Source organism: Osmerus eperlanus, chromosome 8 (assembly GCF_963692335.1).
Source record: "Osmerus eperlanus chromosome 8, fOsmEpe2.1, whole genome shotgun sequence".
In the NCBI taxonomy this organism is placed as follows: Eukaryota; Metazoa; Chordata; class Actinopteri; order Osmeriformes; family Osmeridae; genus Osmerus; species Osmerus eperlanus.
In genome coordinates this window covers 16,744,553-16,772,480 of record NC_085025.1, presented here as the reverse complement: position 1 = coordinate 16,772,480, position 27,928 = coordinate 16,744,553, and the positions used below count along the sequence as shown (strand labels likewise).

General features: G+C 41.4%; 1 protein-coding gene across 3 annotated transcripts in view; it reads right to left on the bottom strand.

Moving 5' to 3' along the window:
• Positions 1–758: 758 nt before the first annotated feature.
• The window catches only part of LOC134025291 (glutamate receptor ionotropic, kainate 2-like), a 113,205-nt gene continuing 86,035 nt past the window's right edge, over positions 759–27,928 (bottom strand). For all 3 annotated transcript variants that reach the window (XM_062468222.1, XM_062468224.1, XM_062468223.1), the window contains 2 exons: positions 3,044–3,294; positions 759–2,519 (listed from right to left, as the gene is read on the bottom strand). In XM_062468222.1, the coding sequence (XP_062324206.1) occupies positions 2,355–2,519; positions 3,044–3,294 (416 nt within the window). In that variant the 3' untranslated portion in view covers positions 759–2,354. The remainder of the gene's footprint in view (positions 2,520–3,043; positions 3,295–27,928) is intronic.

Genomic DNA, 27,928 nt, shown 5'->3' with positions numbered 1-27,928 from the left:
TCATTACTAGCCCGCTTCCCTAACTGCTCAGCCACCTGACTCCCTGGGTTAGTCGTCCATGCATGTTCTGTTGCACGCTTACCTCGCCACACCATTAAATAAATCTGTATTACTACTGTATGACTATAATTTGACGACAGAACACATGGAGCAACATAGCGTCATCTTTTCATTGCAACCTGCAGGCGCAACACACCTGAGTCATGTTCACAAACAACGATTTACCGTTCTGATTTCTCCAGCTTTAGTCTAATAAACTGGGACCTTGTGCAAGGATATTTCCCACCAGCTGCCCACTGAGCGGCATCATAATGTGATGGAAATAAGTGCGACGGACTAAGCGGTCCCCCCTGAAAGCACTGACGCAGATGGCAACCTTCCCTGTCACTCTGGGAGGGCAGCCTAGGTGGCTGTTGTGTCTAAACCCCCAGATATGGTTTTAGACTGTCTAAAGGCTCCTAGACTGTTTGTACTTGCTACCCATCTGGAGAAAGAAAAAACACTTTCACAAACAGCTCTACCGTCAGAGTTGAAGGACTTTGTCCTTGTGCACATGGACCGACTGACCTGCTAGGCCAGTGATTCTCAGCATGTTGTGTAATTGGACCATCATTCTTAATTCATTAATCAACCATTTTTCAACAACAAAAGCATGTCATAGCGATGGTTAATAAACTGCCTGCCAGTGAATATATAGGTTTTTGTCAAACCTTTATTAAATTAATATCAAAGAGTTGAAGACAATTAAGTAACCATAATGTTTTTTTTAATGATATACTTTTATGTAAAATCTTGCATCAATGCATCAAATAAATCTTATCTTCGTTTTGACAACAGTCTTTTCGATGTTTCCAAATGAATCTCCATCAATTAATCAATCATCGACACTGAGTCTAGCCTGTTCTAAAATGACAAGCAGTACTGGTAGAGCAACATTAATCAAACTAACTGTCCTTCTCCATTTCTTATAATTAAAATTTCTATTTTTTTCATCATAATTGTCTACATTCATTCACCTACAGCAGAAGTAGTCAATAGCTGTCAGGCAAAAATGTACTCTAATAAATGTTTACTATCCCCTTGTTTGGGAAGGGCTCCTGAAAGAAGACATCCCTTAGAAGAGATGCAAGAGGGGGGGGGGGGGGGGGCGGTCTATAAATCTACCAGCTATGCTTGCCATTTCACTGAACAGAACAGGGCCCCACATTGCAGGCAGTGTGGCCCCAGAACAGAGAGCAGGGAGACAGGACCAGCCAGAAGTCAGGGGCCCAGGATGGGGGATAGTGAAAAGAGATATATAGAAGAGACGAAGATAATTGGTCAAGTTGAAACTTGCTACATATATTCATGTAAGGGGTCTACCATGATAGAAATAGTACTACAAAAAGTGTCCTTGTACAAAAACAAACATTTTGTTTTGTAAAAATCCTGCCTTTCGACAGTTGATGTAGACTTGAAATAGTGGACCTTGGGGAGTGGTTGGCATGATAGCATTTTTTACACCATGTATTGTGGCATTTCAAAGTAAAAGTGAAAGGCATGATACAGAAGTTCTTTACAATGGCAGAACTTTGGCACAATAAAGGCAACACAGAAGAAAAAAAGGATTCAACATCAATGATTCCAAACTAAATACACATACCCTAAGTGTCGGACAAATATTAAGTTCTTTATACACCACCTTCTTATGCAACAGTATGGCACTTTGTAACATTCTTTTTCATGATATGCGATGCTTCAGTCTTGACCACAATTATCCAGAAAGATTCTACAGATACCAACAGGGACACACGTATGGAGATCTGACAGAAGTATAACCGACATCAACGAAAATCCCAACATCAACTTATTTCTTGGGTTGTAACTGGCCAAGTTACAGTGTCCTGCTCCGCATAGGTGTGTGCATGTGTCTGTGGATTTGTGGGTGCAAATGTGTGTGTGTGTGTGTGTGTGTGTATATGTGTGAACTAAAGCCAGTCCAAACAGGCCTGGATGGAAAATGGTGAGAACTTGTGAGAACCTAACCAAATGTTTCCCAATCTCAGAATATGTCACCTTCTGTCACCTTCAAAGGTCCCTCCCAGAAAGTCCATCACAGTGAAGAGACATAGTGGTGGCCGGAAGTCACACTCAGACTATATTTCCACAGGAAACATCTGTCTACTAAACCTGGAGGGGTGATGGTGGGGGGGCAGTGGGGGGCGGGGGTTTGGGTGGTGGTGGGTGGTGGTGTTTAAACAGTACTTGACCGATTACCTTTTATTGGTGGTCATATGTCAACGTTGTTTGACTCCCCCCCCCCGGAACCCCCCCCCCCCCTCCGGCAACTGACTGGAATTGGTATTGATCAGAGCTCACGCCATGGTCTCCTTCCCGGGGAGTCTCCTGTCGTTAAACGTGTGCATGTTGATCACCTCCTCCGTCTTGACGATGGCAGGTGGCGGGGGCTTCTGCTTGAGTCTCCGCTGACACTTGAGGGACACTCGCAGCTCGTCCACCATGGCACTGCAGAAGGACCTCTGGGAGATGTGGGGGAGTGACGGGAAGAGGGGGAGGGAGGAGGTGCGCAGACAGAAGAGTACGGGAAGGAATAGTGAGAGGAGAGGATAGGAGAGAGGGATATGTGCATAAGAAATCAGTAGGGGTTGGGGGGCGTAATGTAAAAGGAAAACGAGAAGAGAGAAAAGAAAGGGATGGATATACGAAGACAGAACCATGGGGCGAAAGAGGGAGGGGAGAGGCAGACATGAAAGAGAGTATAGTACAGAGATAAAGTGGGAGGGAGAGTGGTGAGGAAGAAGGGAAAAGGGAGCAGGGGGGGTTAAAATAGGAGAGGGAAGATGAAAAGGAAACAGATAGGTAACGTTACGCTGTCGGGAAACTAATTTTCACATTACTAAAAGATGGCCTAGTAAAGTTCATCAGTCATGGCTAAATGGAGTGCAGCACTGGTCTCCTGGATAGCTCTACGATAAGCACATCTTCGTTTTGGTGGTTAACAAACTGTTGACCACATATAAAAACCCATGTTCTCTTCCTTTACCTTCTCAAGCTGGGCGTTCTGTTTGGACTTGTACAGGACCTCCCCCACAGCCACAAACACAGACAGCACTAGCCCTGCTGCCAGAACGATGAAGATGCCTCCGATGTTCTGCACCCCCAACGCGCTGGCCTCCTTGCTTTCCTCCTCTGGACAACCATTCCCCCTCCACCACTTCTCCTTCATCATGTGCAGCTTCCCTTCTTCCTGAAGCTGCAGGATGGCGATGGTGATCTTGTCTCGGTACGGAGAGCCTGTGGGGGACAGGAGGAGATAGGAAGATAGGAAGAACTGAAAATTGGGATTGGTTTGCATAAATGGAATTGTTTGGTGGCTATCTATAGCATTGGCTGGTGGGCATGTGAATCAACTAGCTTGCATGCAGATGATCATAACCTGCCATGTTATTGTCTGCAGCACTGATAGATTCCCTTGTAAATCCTTATTTATTCTAAACTAATCCCCATCTTGAAAGACAGACTCCAAAATTACCATCCCTTTTTCTCCCCTGCCAAGCTTACAACACAAGTCGTTGGCGACAGTCTTGCTTTGTGTTGGGAGAAGCAAAGCTCCAATAGAGTTAGATGAATTACCAGTGCGTGCGTGTGTGTGTGTCATAAATGGTGTGCGTAAACAGAGGCCTCCGGTGGGGTGTGTGAATAATGTGTGTGTGTGTGTGATGCGATGAGTAACTCCACAAATCCGTAGACAGTGGGAGGACGCAGGAATTAGCGGCAGCGCATTAGGACACAGCGGGTGTTTTCATGATCAAAGGCAGAATAATGGCTGCAGAGTGCCTGAATAGGATGCTGCCTTCTCCCAGCATCCCACAGCCGTTCCATACAAGTCCGGGCCACTACGTGTAGCCTACCCCTGACCCAGCGAAGTAAGATTATCCCCTGTGGGAACCTTGCTTCTTCATGTTGGCGTTTTTCTGTAATTTTCCAAAGGGGTTTGTAGAGGGGTAAAATCGGCATGGAAGTGTTGAAGATGTACTACGGGGGGGGGGGGGGGGGGGGGTTTGTACTTTGTTCACTAGTGATGTGTCGTTTGTGAACGATTCGAATCATTTGTATGACTCGGGAGTAACGAGTAGTCTCAGAGAGTGATTTGTTAATTTTCTCGTGGCCGAGATAAAAAACAAGTAAAAATAACAAAACCTGTAATTATCACTTCTGAACAAATCTCATTCACGTCTTACTATACTAAATCTAGCAGTCACGCGAAAGTGAATGAGGTAAACAAATCCTTCTGTTTCCTCTAGCTACCATTACTGAGCCTATACGGGTCACGTGAAAAATTATCCAAAGACTCGTACCGAACACACGGTCGGCAGATGAACGAATCATTGATCCGAAGACACGGTCGGGAGGTGAACGATTCGTTCCTTCTTTTGGGTACCAGTCTTTGGATAATTTTTCACGTGACCTGCATAGGCTCAGAAGTGGAAACATAAAGGATTTGTTTTCCTCATTCACTTTCGCGTGACTAGGTTTAGTAAGAATGATATTCGTTCACAAGTAATAATTACAGGTTTTGTTATTTTAACTTTTATGTACTTTACTTACAGTTATGTGCAGTGTAATTGTTTGCTGTGATAATTAAATGCTAGTGTGATAATAAATGACCATTTCAAATCATACAAACTGTCATGATGCAGGAATTTTTCTTTTAAAATACTATCTGCTGATTTACATGCACTAACACATGAGAATATGTTGAAATGAACGAATGCCGAAAAGTCGAGGTAGGCTCGGAATGTGAAAACAGCGCCATAGACACACTGCGAATACACAACTAACCCACAGAAGTTCGACACGAGAGGACATCCATCAACCCCATGTTGTCTGAGCACAAATAAATATTAACGTAATCGCAGTTCATGTCGATAGCATACACCACTGATGAATTTGTGCTTTGGGAATTGGTTTGAATGGTGACATAGCATTGAAGGTTAGGACTTCTTAAAGCTTGCTCTTAAATGTTACCAATCTATAGAAACTCTGTGATCCCTTAAGAAAAAAAAGTATACCTCGAGTTTTATTTGTAAGTATACTTAAGTATAAAAAGTATACTATTATCATGTTACTTACAGTATACTAGCACTGCATTTATTTATATACTATTTGTATACTAAGTAAACTCAATTGGCCCACTTCATTTAGTACACTTTAAAGTACACTTAGTGTATTTTAAGTTTACTATTGAATACTTTAGAGTAGTCTGTGTAGTAAGTAAGTAAGACTTTATTTATATAGCACATTTCATACAAGAATTGTAGCTCAAGGTGCTTTACATAAAATCAATAAAAACGATAATACAAGTGATAAAAGTAATAATTAAAATAGCAAATTATAAAACATTACATTACATTTAGTCATTTAGCAGACGCTCTTATCCAGAGCGACTTACAGTAAGTACAGGGACATTCCCCCGAGGCAAGTAGGGTGAAGTGCCTTGCCCAAGGACACAACGTCATTTGACACGGCCGGGAATCGAACCAGCAACCTTCTGATTACTAGCCCGATTCTCTAACCGCTCAGCCACCTGACTCCCATAAAAACAATAATATAACTAATAAAAGTAGTAAAACCCTTCTGAGATAAAATTACTTAAATGCTTCAGTAAAAAGGTAGGTTTTAAGCTGTCTTTTTAAAATGTCTAGCGTATTTGCTTCCCTAATATTTATGGGTAATTTGTTCCATAGTTTTGGGGCATAATTGACAAAGGCCGAATCACCAATCTTCTTATGACTGCTTCTGGTGACCTCTAATAGGCCTGCATTTGATGATCGCAGTGTTCTAGCTGGTGTGTAGTTTATAAGGGAGTTAGCAATGTAGCTAGGTCCTTGTCCGTGTAGAGCTTTGTATGTGAGGAAAAGGACCTTAAAGTCAATTCTGAAGGTAACGGGGAGCCAGTGTAAAGTAGCTAGGACAGGACTAATGTGTTCTCTCCTTTTAGTTTTGGTTAATAATCTAGCTGCAGAATTTTGAATGAGCTGTAGTCTTTCAGTGGTTTTCTTGGGAAGACCAGTGAAAAGTGCGTTACAGTAGTCCAGCCGGCTGGATATAAAAGCATGAATTAACTTCTCTGCATCATTTTGGTTTATGAATGGTCGTACCTTTGCTATATTCCTCAGGTGAAAGAAAGCTGTTTTGGTCACTTTATTAATGTGAGAGTTGAAATTCAAATCTGAGTCCAGGATTACACAGAGACTCGTCACCTCTGGTTTAAGACAGGGGGTTAAGCCTCCTAGATTCTTAGTAAGCATCTCTCTTTTGGATTTGGGGCCACATAGTAGGACTTCGGTTTTGTCTTCATTTAATTTAAGAAAGTTATCATTCATCCATTTGTTTATTGCCAACAGGCAGTTGGTAATGGAATTGATGGCCGTTGCATCGTTGGGTTCAGTGGATATATATAGTTGTGTGTCATCCGCATAGCTATGGAAATCTATGTTATGTTCTCTGATTATGTCGCCGAGTGGTAACATATAAAGAGAAAAAAGTAATGGACCTAAGCAGCTTCCTTGAGCAACCCCGTAGCAGTTCTCATGTTTCTTGGACCTATGGTCTCCTAAACTAACATAAAACTTCCTTCCTGTGATATATGATTTCATCCAGTTCAATACACTATCCGTGAACCCAATAAGCTTTTCCAGTCTATTGATTAGGATGTCGTGATCAATGGTATCAAATGCTGCACTGAGATCTAACAGGATAAGGATAGAGACTTTATTTGCATCAGAGTTTAGTCTGAGGTCGCTAACTATTTTGGTGAGAGCAGTTTCAGTACTGTGATATTTCCTGAAACCTGACTGCGAGACTTCCAGGATGTTATTTTCTTCAAGAAAAGAATTTAATTGGACTAAAACTATCTTTTCCAGTACTTTACTAATAAATGGAAGGTTTGATATTGGTCTGTAATTTGCAAGTAGACTGTTATTCAATTTGGGTTTCTTTAATAGGGGCTTTACAACAGGTGTTTTGAAGGCATCTGGGAAGACGCCAGTTCTAAGGGATGTGTTTATAATCTCTAGCACCGGACCTGAGACACTATCAAACACTCACTTAAAGAATGTTGTGGGTATAGGATCAATATCTGAGGTTGTGGAGTTAGATAGTGTAGTGCACTTTTAGTTTATGAAATATACTTTTTAAAGTACTTAACAGTATCCTTTTGAATACTTTAAAGTAACCTGTGTAGTGCACAGTGATGCCGGTAGCGTGTTACTTAGTAACGCGTTACTCTAATCTGACCACTTTTTTCAGTAACGAGTAATCTAACGCGTTACTATTTCCAAACCAGTAATCAGATTAAAGTTACTTGTCCAAGTCACTGTGCGTTACTATTTTGTCATTAATAGTCAAATATATGTTTGATTTCTTCTTGCGTCTCTGGGAGTTAAGTCATGTAGCCTATGCGACAATTAAGTCACGTTTTCAGCATGAGGGTCACGTCATGTTTATATACATACACCTACCACGCAGCGACACAAACAATGGAGGAGAGAGATAGATGCGCATTTTCGAGTTGTAAATGCAATCACTATTTCGAGTATTTGTCAGCTAAAGATGGAAATATCAAGGTTCGTTGTACACTCTGTGCTGGTGGCGACAAAGTGCTATCAAGCTACAAAAACACAACGTCAAATTTGAAGAAACATGAATAAAGTGAGTGTTGGCAAAACCGGTTGTCATTTTTATGTTGAGGCGGCGGGGGTGTTGTCGGCAGCTGCTGAATGTAACTAATAAAGTAACTTGTAATCTAACTTAGTTACTTTTAAAATCAAGTAATCTGTAAAGTAACTAAGTTACTTTTTAAAGGAGTAATCGTTAATCAGTAATCAGATTACTTTTTCAAAGTAACTGTGGCAACACTGGTAGTGCACTTTCAGTTCATGAAGTATACTTCCTAAAGTACTTCAAAGTATACTTTGGAATACTTTTAAGTGCACTTTCAATCAATGTAAGTACTTCAAGAAGTAAACTTAAAGGGGTCATTGATTGCAAAACCGATTTTAACCTTGTCATAGTTGAATAACGACAGTTCGGTGGGTAAAATGGACATACAGTGAACCTCAAAGTCCATTGACACCTCTTTCCTATCTAAATCTCACAACTCAAAACTGCAGCTGTAAAACGATCGGTTTTGAAAAAGCTGTATTTGTGACGTCACAAATATAGCATCACCTTTGTCATGCCGCAACATTGACATACAGACCAGCCCTCTGGTGTTTTGGCCCAGTATCTCAGACACTAGTTTAGCTGCGCGCTGCTCTGTATACTTCCACGTGAACAACAAAGGAGAAAGTTTGAAAGTTTTTAAAGTATATTGAAAATGGACCATCGTAAATGCAGTGTTCCAGGCTGTAGGCTACTGGGAAAGCTGACACTTTTCATAATCTTCCCAAGGAACCAGACACTCGACGGGCATGGCTGATGTTTTTCTATGAGAAGATCCCTGTGAAGTTCGACACTCATTTATTCATTTGCTCGAACCATTTCACCAAAGACAGTTTTGAATGAAAACCTTTCGACAATTTAAATAAGGATTTGCTAAGCCGCTGTTGCTGAAGAGAGGTGCTGTTCCAACCGTATGCTCATCACAAACGCAAGCTGTAAGTATGATTTTGTCTCCTGTATCTAGCATAGGTAGAATGCTAAATACGTTTCAAAACACATCAACATACTAGTGATGTGTCGTTCGTGAACGATTCGTTCATTTTGAACGAATCATTAGTATGAATCATTAGTATTAGTTTTTCGGAGGTCACGTGAAAAACGATCCAAAGACTCATACCCGGCAGATGAACGCATGACTAGGTTTAGTAAGACGTGAATAATATTCGTTCACAAGTAATAATTACAGGTTTTGTTATTTTGACTTTTTTGTACTTTACTTACAGTTAACTGCAGTGTAATTGTTTGCCACGATAATTAAATGCTAGTGTGAAATGACCATTTTGAATCATACAAACTGTCATGATGCATTATTTTAATCCAGGAATTTATTTTAAAATAGTATCTTCTGGTTTACATGCAGGCCTACATGAGAATATGATAAATGTTTGCAGTGGACATATTTAGGCCAGGGAATTGGTTACCCCCCCCCCCCCCCCCCCGGAACGCACCGCTTTTCAGCAACAGCTTCATAGCAAATCCTGCTTTACATTGTCCCAGGTTTTCAAAACCGTCCTTGGTGAAATGGTTCGAGCAAATGTGTAATTGAGAGTCGAACTGCACAGGGATCTACGCTACGGTATAGACAAACATCAGCCATGCCCGTCGAGTCAATGTTAGCTAGCTCATCTGCTTTTTATTAACGTTGATTTGCAAGGAATGCAAGAACAGCTAGATAGCGAAAACACCTAGACTGTAGGCATGTAAACTAGTTTAGCTTGCTAACGCAAGAGCATAGGTAGAATGTGTGATGATTTAGCCTAGTTTATTGGCAATGGGTCTAACGCGTTATTTCATGTTCCTGACTGTGTTTCATTCAAATAAATAACCCGTGTTGTCATGTACATCTACAATTCACGATGCATGTTTGTCCAGATATTTTTCATTTTATTTTTCAGCAAGATATCTAGCTAACTGAAGCTGAGTTGAATCACAATATAGTTTGGTTGCTAAACCAAACTATATTGTGATTCAATTTAGTTTGGTATATATAGTGACACACCGATCTTGTGTCACTTGATGAAAAGGGGGCCCTAGCCAAGTGACATTGCAGATTATTAGCTGAAAGAAGCTTACAGTTTTTCACAATTGCTAAAACACATTTCTTCACAGTCACCCACTTTCTCAAAACTCTAAACACAAAACCTCATATTCAAGCACTATTTACAAAACCTCTGAATCCTCTTGCAAAATGAAACTTTCGCCTCAAAACAGATTTACCTGTGCTCAAAATCAAACACTGCTCTCAAATCATAAACAAAGTGATCAAAATTATATACACTATCAAGCAGCCAGTAAACAATACACCAAAAAATAGAAAACACATTGTTCAAAACAATATAGTTCATTTTTACGTAATCTCAAAACAAATTTCATATTTATCCGTCGTTGTCTTTTGATGAACAAAAACACGTTTTATCATAGTAGCTCAAAATTGATCAGAAATTACTACTCTGCTTTGCTCTGATTTTTTTGTTTTTTCTCCTCCTTGTACCCCTATACAGTACTGTACCCTGCATCTCACTAATCACAACTCACTCTTGTTCTTTGTTGATATGAACCTGCAACCAGTCAAAATCTATTGAGCAGTCAGTACTGTTACTGTAACAAATGGAAAGCACAAGGCTCAATGTTCAGGGCCATACAATTTGTTCATTGTACAGTATACAGACTACAATGCCCTGTACTACAGTATACAATACTAAAAGGGACAACAATCTAAGAAGTAAACATGTGATCAATGTGCTTCTTCTTGTCTTTGGGTTGGGTTAGGCCAGAGCACTTTGTCGACATCACAAGCAATATTTTCCCACCTTCAACAACCTGTTTGCTCTCTGAACTGACTTATATTGGTTGTGTCACATCATTTGAAACAAGTGAAATCAATTTTGAGTGGTCGTGTTTAGTCAATTACATGTTTTCTCTATTTGTATTTGATTGTTGCCATTTGTGTTTACCAGTATAGATGACATGTGCATTAGAGTGCAGAATGTGTTTTACAGTTTTTCTCAATTGTTTACACACAAATACTGGTACTTGAGACACAATGACCACAACATGTAACTCATGCACCAACCCCATGAACCAATTGTGCTAAACTACAAGCACAATTCCTGCTTTACACTCAAATTGCAGTTCTAACACACACTTTTTTCAAAACACTACACACAATTCTCTGCATTTGGCACAATTTTCATGAAGAAAATCTTTTGTTTTCACAAAGAACACACTGCCATTCAAATACGCACACTGACTCATCACATGGGCAAACACCTGTCACACAGTTTTACAATTAGCAATCAGAGCTTTAGAATAAAAGGGCAACAGGTGACCTTTTCTGTTTTTGAGCAATGGATGCCAACATTGGAAACAGAGGCAGAGGAGTGAGAGTAAGAGGAGGAGGACAGGGAGGACGAGGATGAGGAAGGCCAAGGACCATAATCTCTGATGAGATCCGAGCCGCTTTGGTTGATCATGTAGTCAACCATGGTCTAACAATGAGGGAGGCTGGGCAAAGAGTACAGCCAAATTTGAGCAGGTACACTGTAGCATCCATCATCGGGACTTTCCGAAATGAGAATAGGTAAGAAATCTACACTCACTACAAAAATGACTAAATGTAAATGTAATTGCAGTAGGCCTACTGCATATCAATACAGTACTCAATGAGTACAGTAGTACAGTATTGCCTGTGGACTGTTCTGTAGGACTGTAAAAATAAAGTATGTTTCAAGTATTTGGAAAATGTATTCCTACTTTGTATTCCTACACAGTATTTACAGTATTTTACTATTTGTTTGGCAGAACTGAAAGATTACCAACACAAGGTGGTCGGGAACGCCTTCTGTCTCCTGAACAGGAAACTGAAATCATGAACATGGTCCTAGAAAATAACGCCATAAAATTACGGCAAATACAAAGAAAAATAATAATAATGTAACTGTATACACTATACAGTAAATTATTCTTTTGTTTTGTATGTAAACCACTGTATGTGCAACTTTGTGTTGGTTGGGATGTACACTGTGTACATATATGTGAAATATATTTGTTACCGTGTATTTCTGTGTTCTGAGTATAAAAACAATATTCTCAAATATTTTACAACACACGTATGTATGTACTGTCTGTAGTAAATGTAACACTGAACAAAAAAAGGCCTAACTCACTATGATGAATGAAGAATAAGTGTTTTCCATTCATCATAGTGTTTTACATTGAGCACATCAGTGTTCAAATGGTTCTTATAAATGTCTATTCATATGATGGTCTGTGTTTGTCATTTGAAAACAAAATACCATTTTGAGATTAAATAACATTGTTTTGAATGTTAAGTTTAATTTTGCAGGAGAAGTGAGGGATTTTGCCCATTGTGTGTGTGTTTTTTTGATTTGTGTGTAGAGTTCTGAGAGTATGAGGTAAGCATTCAGAAAATGTGTGTAATCAATCGAGAAAAACTGTAAAAATGAGAATCTGTTTAGAGTTTTGCTGAAAATTCTAAGTGAGATCTACAAATTGTGTTTTACCATGTGAAGTGGTTTAAGGTATTGACAACATACAGGCACAATTAGCTACATGAGTTCAGGCAACTGAGAACTTTGTTCAGCCAATGGGTTTTAGTGTTTTAGCAATTGAGAAAAACTGTAATACTACACATGAATCTACACTAGGGGTCACTAATTGGCGGACCGCGGTCCGGGTCCGGACCCAGGCGGTTCCCTATCCGGACCCGGACCTATAACCGATATATTATTATAGAATTAATTCATTTTGATGGAACTTTTCCATTCCAGTCCAAAGGTCCAATCAGGAGCTGTAATACTGTCATCACCATGACAACTCACTCGCTCAACGTTGGCCACAACCTTTTGGTCACGCAGATTGTGTGTGTCATTCGCAACAACGCAGGCTAATCGATTTGCTAACGGTACCTGTTTCTTCCTTAGTGAAAGACATGGCGTGCTTTTAACCTGACAAAAAGCAAAAAGTTGATTCCAAAAATCGCTAATTTCAGACAAGTATGCATTTGTGCTGCCGGTGGGGAGCACAAAACCGATGTGTTTAACCTGCAATGAGACGGTTGCCCGCCTTGTCAATAGTGGTAATGTAAAACGTCACAAAGCATGGACACAACAAAATTACCCCCAGAACTCTGAGGTAAGGGCCAGAAAAATAAACCATCACTGTTCCGGACCCTGGACTGAATGGAAATTTGGTGAGAGGACCTTTTGGGTTTCTAATTGAGTACCCCTGACCTACGCTATACTACCCCAGCTCTTCTTATTGGGTGTGCTCAAGCCTTCGGCGAGAGCACAACCTTTGTTCTCTCACATATACGTATATTATTATTATTATATATTTTTTTTTTATTATTTCTTTTTGCCACCCTAAAACTCAGTCAATATTTGGCCTACATAGACAACGTAGGTGTCAAAAGTTTCGTCTTGGTAGCGACTGAGTTGCTTCTATTGGAATTTACGTTCCGTTGCATGGTTTAGGCTGAAGTTAAGTTTTTGTGGCGAAAAGTGAAGCTAACGGTGGCTAATTTGCTAGCCACAGTCACTGACGTTACTAACGTCACTACGTCACTAACGTCACGAAAACACGCGTGACTACCTTTGGCAGAACATTCGTTTCGCATCTGTTAACTTGGGGGATAGCTAGGCTAACTATAGCTTTACTGCAAGGCAGCTGCAGAAACGCCACAAGCAAAGAGGCCAGGGTGATAACTATTTACTCATTTTAACTATTTACTCATTTTACATTTTACTTTTTACTACACAATTGTGATGTGTAATGTACAGTATAAGCTGATATTATTAAGGAAGTACATCTACTTTCGGAAACAGTAGTCTACTATTTCACTGAAGTATTAGCATCATGACATTAGCCTGTGTTGCCCGGGCAACACATACTACAGTGGTCTATGATGTAGCGTTATCTGTTTTCAATCATTAAAATAAACATTCCTCACATATACATTTTCGTTGTAGGATTTATTCTGACATTAGTAAACGATTTGTTGGTGAAATTACCATTACCTGTGGTTTCAAACCAGTGTAGCTCACTGCAACGCTGTATCTTACGCGAGACACACTACAAAAACATCTACACTACACAGCTGTTTAGGAAGTCAAACGACGACAGAACATGTTCGGCACTCCCCTTACTTAAATCAAAAGTCTATCTAACTACTAACCTGAACTTCATTGCCACAGCCTAAACGTTGTCAATCTGTTCATGAAAATAATTAATTTCAGATTAAACCGTACAACGGAACGTTAAATCCAATTCAACCAACGCAATCGCTACCAAGACGAACACAGCAGTAGTCTAGTACTGTACCGTAGTAGTACAATTTACCGGGGCAGCTTCTCCACACAGGGCTATATCACATTTTGCGTTGTTACTGACAATGATCGCTACCAGTGAGCTTTTTAGGAATGAGCGATTTTCCACTAAATAAATGTCAAGCTTATTTAGGCTACGTTTTTGGGGGCATATTTTCAGTTAGCAGATGGTACTGTTTGAATCGCGATTCCATCTTCTACTGCCGGGTAACGTCGTAGAATAATCTTCAAAGGGGGTTCTTTATTAATGAATGAATGCAATGAGTAGGCTACATGCCTGAAAATATCATGAGAAGTTGTAAATGAGCAGCAAAAAAAAAATGCTTTTAAATCTATTTAATCTTTATAAATAATAAGTATGCATTTTCATATAAAATATACAGAAATCAGTTGTAAAAATGTCATTCAAAAACTGACCCCTGTGCAACCGACGCAAGCAAGCACACCCTACAATTTCCCCAGAAATTGTACCCTCTCTAGTTTACATTTAGTCATTTAGCAGACGCTCTTATCCAGAGCGACTTACAGTAAGTACAGGGACATTCCCCCAGAAGCAAGTAGGGTGAAGTGCCTTGCCCAAGGACACAACGTCATTTGGCATGGCTGGGAATCGAACTGGCAACCTTCAGATTACTAGCCCGACTCCCTCACCGCTCAGCCATCTGACTCTTCTTATAAACAGTTATTTAACTCATGGTTACAATGGTAAACCAGCATACAATGACAATTACCAGGCAACAAAACACTACATTCTAAGCGACACATTAAAAAAACGAAATTCATGAAGTTACATTTGTATTTCTAACAAACGGCAAACTTATCAACACATTTTAACACTCTATTTACCGCCTTGCATCATGGGAATTGACCATCCAATGAGACACGCTATTCATTTTTTCACGTCGTTATTTCGTTCTTCAGTCAGTTTGACAGTATAACCTTAAAATGCATAATGAAACCCTTCTGTCTGCTTCTTTCTCAAATAGCTTTTTAGCTTTTTGCATTACTCCAATTGATAATTATTTGTATAGTTAAGAGTGTAGGGCTTCAAAATATTTTGGCAGTAATTAAGGTTACAGCTTTAGTAACAAAAAAGATTAAATGTACAATGCATAATAGATTTACCTCGACATGAATATTTATAATATACAAGATAAAAAATGTAACTTGTAATGTACTTTAAAAGTATTTTGACTGTTTTTGCTGCATAATAAAAGAACCTACATCCTACTCCAGGAGAAATGTATACCATTTTATTTTTCTAAGCATACTTCTTAAAAGTATATAAAAGTGAACTATTTTCTAAGCAGGGGCGTAGCCAGGACATTATTTCTGAGGGGGGCAGCTCTGGCCAGTCTTTTATTTGGGGTGTCACTTGATTGTCAAAAACTACTATTTTAAAACTCACACACTGCATCACTCAGAGCAGCAGTTTTCTAACGGTATCCAGTGGTTAGCTGCTAGTCTCCATTGAAGCGCTGTCAGAATGCAGGTACGTTGGTTTGCGTCTTGTGCTGTTGATGGGGGCGTGGCCCAACATGTTGCAAATATGGGGCTTGTAGCGTAAGTGACAAATGACAATATAAGACGATTTTGTAAAAAAATACTAATGCATTTTTTCAGCTTTATATCGTTTCTGTTCAGGAGGGTTTAAGGAGGTTTTTTTTGGTGAGGTTGGGGGGGGCCGGCAGGGTGGCCATTCTCTGACCAATGGTGGCCGTGGCCCCCCCCCTGGCCACCACGTGGCTACGCCCCTGTTTCTAAGCATACTTCTTAAAAGTATATCAAAAGTGAACTATTTTCTAAGCATACTTCTTAAAAGTATATAAAAAATGAAAGTAAAGTTAATATACTTTTTTTGTAAGGGATATGAAACGTAATGTGGAAAGAATAGTTTTGCAAGCTTGTAAACTAAATTTGAAAGCTTGTAATACAATTTTGCAAGGTTAAAACTTGATATGTCAACCTATTTTTTACGTTTGTAATAAGAATAATTCAGTTACGAGTATTCAAAACGTGTTTCTGCGGTATTTCAGAGTTCTGACCTCGTTGTGATGCCGTAAAAGTTTTGAAACTCTTAAAATGTTTTGAAACTCTGAAGTTAGTGTGGGACCTTACACCCTTGACCAATCAGATTACTCTACAATGTCTGATACCAACGTCATTGGTTGGATCATCCTGTCTCTCACATAGTGATGGGCATTCCGGCTTTTTTTCGTGAGTTGGCTCGTTTGGCTCACTGAAAAGAGCCGGCTCTTTTGGCTCCAAAACGGCTCTTTAAAAAATAAATGTTTTAACTATGATTTTGACTATGATAGGTGTGAAAACAATTCTAATTAAATTATTTAATAAAATCATACTCTACCTTAACTACAATGTCTTTAAAAATGCATTGATTTGTTATGACTGTGTGTGTGTGTGAGTTGGCTCGGCCCTCCCTCATGCAGTATAATTAGTTGACACCGCGTGTATGATTGACAGGAACAGAATGTGAGGCTGATCAGACAGTCGAAACGAATGTGTGTGCACTTTTAGGCCTATATAATATTTGTTTTGTTGTTCTTTGAAACAACTAGGGCTATGAGGCTATTTACAAATAGCCTCATAAATAAATACAGATGACCACAGTTTGAAGTCACAAGTCGGAGGACCCAAGGATGTGCAGTGTGACATTTGGATGATCGCTTTTCAATCATAAAAAATGATTAGCTCCATGTTGAGTGTGCACTAAGATAAGGATCCATGGAGCCATTTTGTGCTCCCAAAGTTCTTTCACCGCCATCTATCGTCTTCGCCATCTCATATGGCAAAGGTGGATAGGCTACTGACTGGATCAGTGGTTCTCAAGAAATACATTTTTGTCCACTTTGTTACTGAACATTTCATTTCTCACATCGCCATGAGCTGAAGGCAACAAGGATTGGTTTCCTGTTGTATGAGGAGACCATGAAGAGAAGTAAAAGCATGGGTTAGCTTCAGGGCTGGACTGGCCATCTGGCATACCGGGCATTTGCCCGGTGGGCCAACGCATTTTTGGGCCAAATCGCTGATATCATTTATAGCCTTTTTTTTGTTTGTTTTTTTTGGTCGGGCCGGCCCATAAAGAACTGACAGAGGCCCATTGGTTAATTTTCTTTATTGGCACTGGCCTGACCCAATCAAATCCAGGAACCCCCTTCCCCTGATTCATAATATCGCCACCCTGAGACATGAGCTGTTGGCTAATGCGTATGCTGGTTTAGCATCGTTAAAGTTGAGCATCGCTAAAATGGAGAAACGACCACCAAAGCGCAAGGGGGGTGCAGAAAAGTTAAGGGAGAAAAATATAAAAAAATCTTCAGGCGAATGCCACAAAATGTGCTAAAATTTCGAACATGTTTGGAGGAGGCTTTAGCTGCTTCATCATCAGCATTACCTGTAGTAGGCGGCTGCATATATGAAAAAACAAACACCTAACCCTAAAAAAATTCTAACAAAAGGTTTCTCAGCTGTTTTTTGTAGTATTAGGTGTCCTTAATAACATACTAAAAGTTTACCAAAGTTTGACCACTACAAAGGTGTAATTTTCAAGATGGCGTCCAAGATGGGCTGGAAGCCCTTAAAATATCCTAACTCCTTCATTATTTGACCTAGCCAAGTAATTTTGGTGTCTAACCCCATGTTTTCTGGGTCTATGAATCCATTGGACTTGTCTAAATTGCACTGACATGATTACATACTTATGGAATACATTATTTTGTGAGATTACTGTAAGGTTTTATCTTTGTTTGAGGTGCACCAGAGGTGTAAACGATTAAGCCTATGTCGTGTAACTCCTACTCAGTACGTGTTTTTGGACACATACCCTTTTTTTTTAATAAAACATAGACTTGACATTCAATGTAGAAGTTAATTCTGAATAAGCCCGAATAGAGGCCTGTGTGTGAACCCTCTAAAATGGTCACTCATTTAAATTTTAATAAGGTAATACATATGTAATGCATCCTAGATGTTTTTGAGTATATAGGTGACATTATACTAAACCCAACAAAACTAAATTCACAATTTCAGCAATTCAGAAGATGGTGGAAGTGAATACTGACATTTGATATTGCTTGCCTCATTGAAATTTTGTTGGCAGCACAGTGTATACCATTTTGCTCAAACAAAATTCATCCTTGACTACGTAAACCACCCACCCCCCCACCCATCCTCCCTGGGAACAGTCATTTTCTCGCAGTCTTGCATCAGGAGGGGCTCCACCATCAAAGTTGCCCAAGACCGAATCATTGAACCCGCTTTGCTGTTCCAACGGTTCCTGATCATGTCGAAAACTGAACAGTTTTCACTGGAAGATGTAATGAGCTATGAGCTCATTTCCTGCAGCCCTGTTCGAAGGAAAGGGAATCTTCCGTATAGCCAACAAGCCCCAACTAGCGCAGGCCAGGGGTGCAGATGGAATTTTTGAACTGGGGGGGACCAAGCTGTCAGCAAATGAATCCAACTCAATTTGTTATTTTGTGTTATTTTGTACATATATACAGTACCAGTCAGACTGGTACTGAGAATCAGAATCAGAATGGGATTTATTCGCCATGAAAGTTTGCACAGACAAGGAATTTGCTTTGGCAGGAAGGTGCAAACAATAAACATATAGGGACCTAAAATTTAAATATGTGGACTATCTATACTAAGGGTACATAAACTAGCAGTACTAAGTGGGATTAGAATTAAATTAAATATACAATAAAATAAAATATAAGTTGCCGTAAATTACAATATAAAAATACAAATATTACAAAAAATACAAACGTACAAGATAACATTTTGTCAGTCATTAGAGTCAGTGTGGTCCCCTGGCCTTGTTGAAGAGTCCAACAGCGGAAGGGAAGAAACTGTTTTTGTGGCGTGAGGTATTGGTCCTGATGGACCGCAGCCTTCTGCCGGAGGGGAGTGACTGAAACAGGGAGTGTCCAGGGTGGGAGGAGTCGGCCACAATCTTCCTCGCTCGCCTCAGGGTCCTTGAGGTGTGCAGGTCCTCGAGGGTAGGCAGATTGCAGCCAATCACCTTCTCAGCAGTGCGGATGATACGCTGCAGCCTGCTCTTGTCCTTGGCAGTGGCAGCAGCGTACCAGACGGTGATGGAGGAGGTGAGGATGGACTCAATGATGGCTGAGTAGAAGTGCACCATCATTGTCTTTGGCAGGTTGAACTTCTTCAGCTGCCGAAGGAAGTACATCCTCTGTTGTGCTTTCTTGATGAGGGAGCTGATGTTCAGTTCCCACTTGAGGTCCTGGGAGAGGATAGTGCCCAGGAAGCGGAAGGACTCCACAGTGTTGACTGGGGAGTCACACAGGGTGATGGGGGTGAGTGGGGCTGTGTTCTTCCTGAAGTCCACAACCATCTCGACTGTCTTAAGAGCATTGAGCTCTAAGTTGTTCTGGCTGCACCAGGTCACCAGGTTGGCCGCTTCCCACCTATAATCAGACTTGTCTCCACCAGAGATGAGCCCAATAAGGGTGGTGTCGTCCGCAAACTTCAGGAGTTTGACGGACGGATGACTGGAGGTGCAGCTGTTGGTGTACAGGGAGAAGAGCAGAGGAGAAAGGACGCAGCCCTGAGGTGATCCGGTGCTGATGGACCGGGAGTCAGAGACTTGTGTTCCCAGCTTAACGCACTGCTTCCTGTCAGACAGGAAGTCTGTGATCCACCTGCAGGTGGAATCAGGCACGTTCAGCTGGGAGAGCTTGTCCTGAAGCAGGGCGGGGATGATGGTATTGAAGGCAGAGCTGAAGTCCACAAACAGGATCCTGGCATAGGATGCTGGCGAGTCCAGGTGCTGTAGGGTGAAGTGGAGGGCCATGTTAACTGCATCGTCCACAGACCTGTTGGCTCTGTAGGCGAACTGCAGGGGGTCCAGTAGAGGGTCAGTGATGGATTTAAGGTGTGCCAGCACCAGGCGCTCGAAAGACTTCATTACCACAGAGGTCAGGGCGACGGGTCTGTAGTCATTATGTCCTGTTGGCCTTGGCTTTTTGGGCACAGGGATGATGGTGGAGGACTTGAGACAGGCTGGCACATGGCATGTCTCAAGGGAGGTGTTAAAGATGTAGGTAAACACCGGAGACAGCTGGTCAGCGCAGTGCTTGAGGGTGGCTGGAGAGACAGAGTCCGGCCCAGCTGCTTTGCGGGGATTCTGCCTCTTGAAAAGTCTGTTAACCTCACCCTCCTGAATGGAGAGAGTCGTCACTGTAGAGGGGGGGAGGTGGGAGGCCTCCTGGGTGGGAAGGGGTAGTTCAGGACTGTCCAATTGTCTTTCAAATCTGCAGTAGAACTCATTCAGGTCGTTGGCCAGGCGGGAGTCTTTAGTGGAGTGGGGGGCTCTGGGCTTGTAGTTGGTAATCTGCCTGAGCCCTCTCCAGACAGAAGCAGAGTCGTTTGCAGAGAATTGGTGTTTTAGTCTCTCAGAGTACAGTCGTTTAGCCTCCCTCACCGCCTTGCTAAACCTGTTCTTCGACTCCTTGAAACTGTCTTTGTCCCCACTCCTAAACGCAGCCTCTTTCGCTGACCTCAACCTTCTGAGTTTAGCTGTAAACCAGGGTTTGTCGTTGTTGTAGCTCACCCTGGTGCGTGTTGGTATACAGCAGTCCTCACAGAAGCTGATGTATGATGTCACAGCCTCTGTGAGCTCATCCAGACTATTGGTAGCAGTCGTGAACATGTTCCAGTCAGTGCAGTCCAAGCACGCCCGCAGATCCTCCATAGCTTCAGTGGTCCACTGTTTTGATGTCCTCACAGCAGGCTTACAGCGCTTTAGCTTCTGCCTGTATGCAGGAATCAGGTGGACCATGGCGTGGTCAGAGTGACCCAGTGCTGCTCGGGGGACCGCATGGTATGCTTTGCTGATTGTAGAGTACCAGTGATCCAAGGTGTTTCCTTCTCTGGTAGGGCATTTGATGAATTGCCTATATTTTGGGAGTTCTTGAGTGAGATTGCCTTTGTTAAAGTCGCCTAGCACAATAACCAAGGAATTTGGATTTTCATGCTCCACACTCAGTATCTGGCTGGCGAGCACACGTTGAGCCTCGTTGACGCTAGCCTGCGGAGGCATGTAGACGCCAACCAGAATGAATGATGCAAACTCTCGTGGCGAGTACAAAGATCTACAGTTAATAAAAAATTATTCCAGATCAGGAGAACAGTGCTGCAGAATCACTGTCACATCTTCACACCAGCCAGTTAATGTAAAAACAAATACCACCGCCTTTCGTTTTGCCAGAGAGCACAGGGTCACGATCCGCTCTCAGCAGTTTGAAACCTGCTAGCTGTAGCGCAGAGTCTGGGATCAGTTCACTCAGCCATGTCTCCGTAAAGCACAAAACGGAAGATGAATGAAAGTCTCTCTGGTACTGTACCAGTCTGACTGTCTGACTGCAATGTTGAAGCTGCAATAAACATTAGTATGTCAATCACGCACCAAAACTTCATGCCCTCTGCAAATGTTTTATTTAAACATTTGCTGATCTCAGCAGGATGTAAATTATTACAAATATAACAATGTGTATGTAAACGGTATAAAGTATAAACACTTAAACAATAGATTTACATAAATAAAATAAGTATAGCCTTCATAGCAAGAAATGTGAAATGAAATTTACACTTTAAATTAAATATTCGGAATTCCCTCTGTAAGTATGACTTTTCTTTGTAATTGTTTTTCCAATAATAAACAAAATTGATAATAAAAAAAAGAAGAAAAAAAAGAATTCCCTCTGCAGCCAAACAAATTTACCCTCTAGAAGCAGGCTCAATAGGTCCCAAAAACATCTCTCCTCCTTTCATTTCCCTGAAGATATTGCTGGGCTGTCTGTCTTGTCTGTCCAGTTTGTCAAGTCTATCTTGATGAATATGGCACACAGCAATGCCATTGAGCCTCTTTTGTGTCATGGTTGATCGCAACCAATAGGTTAATGAAAGGGAGCGAGACAAACATTTCAATTTTAACCAGCCAAACGAACAGGGCTACTAACGTCATCTCCATGACAACCAGGAAGCCTAAAAGCACAAACGCCGGCTCCAAAAATACTTTAAATAAGCATAATACACTTTCTTTTTTCAAAAGCGTTACACACGCTAATACAAGCTAACATCGCTAACATCGCCTAATCAGCTGTGCAGTTATGAACTGATGCTTGTCGCCTTAGGGAGAGTGGTGGGGACGGATCGGGTGCCCAGTGCCATCTGCGCACATGGCGCAGGCAGTCACTGAGTTCTCAAGCAAGAAATCTAACAAAACTGTCCTGGATTCCATCCCACCAACTGAGTCCAATGTCCTTGACGGTGGCTCCCTGGTTCACCGCTTGGCATGGAAAAAGGGTGAGTAACGTACCATTGCACAGTCATATGTAGACTTTACCATACACCATTATGGTAAAGCAACAGTTGTTTTTGAAGTTATAGCGAAGGTCCTTCCATCAAAGACAATACGCATCAGAGACATAGTGAAAACACTCACCCCATCGTTAACTTCAATGCAGAGACTGAGTTTGTGGGAAGAAAGGATGATTTCCTTTCCAGATCTTGCAACAAACAAGGACTTATCAATCTTATGACCGAGGAGCTGGGGAAGAAGGGCTGCACTGTTATCAATGCATCAGGTGATGCTGACGTGGACATTGTCAAAGCTGCAGTCAAGGCATCAGAACATCACCCCACAACATTGATAGGGGAGGATACAGACTTATTCTTCTCCTCTCCTCTACTACCTCTATAAAGCTACTAAAGTGTACAACATCAGTGAGATGAAACACGTCCTGGGTAGTGACTTGTGTTCCCAGTTGTATCAGGCTGTTTATTCACGCCTGATACAACTTCACACATTTTCTGTGTTGGCAAACAGACAGCATTCCAGAAACTTGTGAATGGTGAATCAACCATCCAGTCCTGTGCGTGCAAATGTATTTCTACCCACACATCAAGGAAGGAATGTCATAGAGGACCATGGGACCAAGGCAATGGCAGTGTTGTTTGGCGGAAAGAGTACCGATTCACTTGCCTCTTTGCGCTACAACCTTTTTAGCAAGAAAATCGTTACCGCCAAATAATTTGTTACCCCAGAACATCTACCTCTAACTGAGTCCTCAACCAAATACCACTGCCAAGGAGTTTACTTCCAGATCATGGTGTGGATTGGAAAGATGGCACCCCTGTTTTGACAAATTTTACAGTACCACACAGTTCTAATGAATTTATTCTTTATTGGAATCAAAACAATGGTTATGAACCACAGAAACCACCAACACTAGGCAAAACGATATGAGAAAGGAGAAATATGCAATTACTTAAGGGAAATTGTACTTTAGCATAAATATGCTTGTAACCAATTGCTTTAATATATAATTGTACTTGTAATCACTTATCTATCATGCAAATATGCTCATTAGAATATTACATAAACGTTGGGCATTTAAGGACCTGGTGGCCGCCATTTTGAAAATGGGGCCTTTCTTGGAGTCAAACTTTGGTAAACTTTTAGGATGTTTTAAGTACATCTGATACTACTGTAAACCACTGAGAAACCTTTTGTTAGAATTTTTTGGGGTCAATTCATATTTGCAGCTGACTATAGAGGAAGGAGGAGAGGTAGCTGGTTCAGAGAGGCAGAAACAATATACTGACAGGATCAGGGAAGAAGCCGAGGAGGAGGAGAGTGACCATGACAGGGCCATGGGAGTGAGTGAGGAAAAGATGGAAGAAAGAGTAGTTGACGACGTGGTAAGAGGTGGACAAATTAACAGGGACTCAGGAAGGGAGGGAGGCTGTGTGTGTGTTTCTGTATTGTATTTTATCAAAAGCGACAAAAAACGACAAAAAATTTACAATAATTAAAATGAACAGGAAACAGTTTTAAAAGTTGCTAAGCCAATATTAAGCACAATAGTAATAATAACAATTCAATATCAAATAATCAATATGTATATATTTTTATACCATAAATATACAAATCATAACTCTAAGAATTAATTAATTATTTACATTTACATTTAGTCATTTAGCAGACGCTCTTATCCAGAGCGTAAGTACAGGGACATTCCCCCGAGGCAAGTAGGGTGAAGTGCCTTGCCCAAGGACACAACGTCAGTTGGCATGACCAGGAATCGAACTGCCAACCTTCGGATTACTATCCCGATTCCCTCACCGCTCAGCCACCTGACCCCCCGATCAACAGATAAGATCAACAGATAAGTCTTGAGACCCTTCTGGAAGGATCCAAAACTATCACATGAACGCAGAACACTAGGCAACTCATATTATAGAATGCATGCATATTGCAAGGACTGTCTGCAGGGAATGTGTCTGACCAGTCACGGTGGGCGTGGGTCGCCTGGGCCAAAAATGCCAAGGCCGATTTTTTGTCCCAGTCCAGCCCTGTTTAGCTTTATATCCATTACCACATACCATTAGCAACCAAGCTATATAGTCTGGCTTTCAGCAGCAAATGTTAGCTAGCTAAATAGCTACCTTCATGACCTACCTCCTCATGACCCACCTCCTCAGTTTGAAGAAATAGTCTCAATGAAGATTGGTGATATTGCATTTCCGTTTTGGTACCTAGCTCATTCCGATCATTTTATTCAAAATAATAGTTATATCATGAAATCATTTTGCTGAAGACTGATTAGTTTGAAATAAATCTGAAATGGAGAAACTATCACCCCATATTTTTGCTTTCATCAAGAAAAGCATACCCATTTCTAAGCTAGGAGTACAGCAATCCACTCTACTGCGCAACATGGGCTTGAAGTTCAACATGGCGCTGACAATTTCTCAGTTTTGCAAGCCTCAATGCGCCAATGAAATCTTGCCATAGAAACTAATGTGATGCCATCTTCAAACAGCTTTGATGCTTGGTCTACCTAGTAGTCTAATAGGTCTGGTATAGTCAGTTAACTGTAGAGGCTAACTAACAAGTTTGTTCAGCTAATTGTTATTTGATTAGAAATTGGGAAATGTACAAGAAAAAAATCTAATTCTGTCTGTTTAACTAGAAGAACTAGCAATATGTCTGGTTCAACACAGTCTGAAATGCAAACCAAGGGCACTGCGCTGGTTGATAAAATATAAATACCACTGGCCAATGAGAGGTGGTTGGGGAAATTTACCTCAGCATTCTCATTGCCTTTATGGTTATTGCTTTGTTTTATGCTTGATGCTTGTATGATGATTGAAACTTACATGTGGTAGAGAAGAGGGAAGTGCTGTTATGGGCACAGTCACACTTTTCATTACAGTGGTTGAGAGCATGACCATAACTCAGTTCATTCCAGGGACTCACAAGGGGACCATACAGCAGAGCAGAACATGGATTTGCGTTAGTGTAGCAAGATAGTGCTATCACAGGGCTGAGTGAGATTTGGTATTTGGTAACAACCCCCCCCCCCCCCCCCCCCCCCCTCCAGTGAACTTTTCTGGGGGGTATCATGATTACAGAAAGGGATCGTATTATTTTTTATATTTATACATTTTTGGAGACTGCTAACGATCCGAGTGTTAATCAGGCACGGAGCCAGACTTTGTAAACATTATGGGCTTAGCCCAAACCTAGGACGTATGGGTTTGATGTGATGCAAGATAGGGACTTCCACACGTAATGCGAGAGCGCATAGCATAGCGCGCGAGCGAAATTTTTTGGCCATTATTTGAGCGCAAAATAGTTTAATTGAGCTTTATGTAAAATAAACATAGACGTTTATCAAAAAACCTTGTCTAACCCTGCTCCCATCCATCCTCGCTGACGCGTATCGTTATGGTAGGGCCCCCCGGCCCAGCTATCCGTAGCCTATCTGAGAAAACTTTTTGGAAAAGACGGGCTATGGACCCAACCAACTCTATTTGGGAGGGGAGAACTCCCTCACATGGTACAACCCATGCAGAGGCTGAGGTGTCAGAATGTGGAACGTGTGTAGCCTACTTTAAGAGAAGATAATACTAACGTGACAAATGTCAACAACAAAAAATCCTCGACCGGCCCAAAAGTGAAGCGGCCCACCGGGAACTCTCCCGATTCTCCCGATTACCCACCCCGGCCCTGTTTACAACGTTATCCCTTGTGTTATCTTCGGGTCGTTCTGACCCATCAGTCATTGTGACCCACCGTCGTATTGCGGCAACTTTACCGCATACAAAAACAAAGTGAAGCATTTTCTTTTAACCGTTGGGCTGTCTCAGACCCCCCACATTGCGAAGGTTAAAAGAAAATTATTTTTATTTGTTTTTGTATTGGGTAAAATTGGGTAAACACAACGATGGTTCGTTATGAACCTTTGGGTCATGTGACCCGAAGGCAGCACGAGGGTTAACAGGGCTACTTGGTTGGCGTTGCCTTTTCAGCGTGAGATATACAAGGTGTGGCGTGAGAGCGTGTGAAATGGTTGAAATGAGTGTGTCTCACGGCCAATGCGTGAGAGTTGGCAGCCCTGTATCAGCACACGCACACACTGTATGCTGTATCACACTTACAAGCCCCTTAGATCATCAAACCAGTTCCTTTTAGCCATTCAAACAATAGCCATTATTGTTTCTTTTTGCCCCCCTAAAACTCAGTCAATATTTGGACTACATAGACAACCTAGGTGTCAAAAGTTTCGTCTTGGTAGCGATTGAGTTGCTTGTATTTTTATTTACGTTCCGTTGCATGGTTTAAGTAGAAATTGGGTTTTTGTGCCAAAAAGTGCCTTCTGTCACCGAAGGGTACTCAGTGCTAGCCTACGTCACTACGTCAGCACACGTTAGCAATGACGCATGGATACAACGTGATAGAGATGTTCTAGCACGCAAGTTGGAGCTTGGATTATGAGTGAAAAATGGCAACCCCCAAAATTAGGGGGGTCATTGGGCTTTGTTGAGAAAGCAATTTCGAGTGGAACTGCTATCTCGGATTTTTGATTTAGGTCGTGAAAGTCTTTGTAATTTGAGCGAGTGCGGGTCGCCCGTGAGACTGCCTAGGCGGCAGCCATGCAAGCGTCATAGTAGTCTAGTATTTTCGTAATTTTATAGTTCGGTCAATTCTACACCAAAAAACAGAAGGAGGGCAATGATATGACGATATGACTATTGTGAACACAGCCAGATGGTGAGATTTTAATGTAGGTTGCTGTAAAAACTTTGATTGGTTTGCTACGCGAGAGCCCTGTCAGCCTCCGTTGACGATTGCGTCAGCTGTTGTCGATCTCTGATGAGTATTTTCTTAATTTCGTACCAGGGTCAATTCTACATCAAAAATCAGAAGGAGGGCAGTGTTTTAAAGATATGGCGATTGCGAAGATAGCCAGCGGGTCAGCTTTTGTGATTTGGGTACAACTTGGAATTTGAGTGACACCGCGGCTTGTTTTGACGTTAGCCTCAGTCAGACTCGGCTCGCCCACTGGCAGTGTGTAGTACTGTCTTCAATGCCACAGCTAAACTTTATGTCAAAAGAAAAGTTCTCATATCCGGCGCTTTCAAGCAATCAGTGAAATGTGGAGCTACAGCAGCTAGCTTGCCTCTAGCAAACTTAAATTGAATTGAATTAGCCATTTCCCCTTACATTAATGTCAAACTTATTTATGTTTTGGGGGGCATATTTTCAGTTAGCAGACGGTACTGTTTGAATCGCGATTCCATCTGAAATATACTGCCAGTGACAACGTTGTTACAGTAGCTTGTTTCAAAGGGGGTTCGCAGTTGTTTCAAAGGGTGTTCTTAATGAAATATGCAATATGAGTAGGCTAAATGCTTGACAATATCACTAGAAGGGAAAAACTTAGAGGACGGACCCACCTGCAACCGACGCAAGCAAGCACACCCTACAATTTCCCCTGAAATTGTACCCTCTCTAG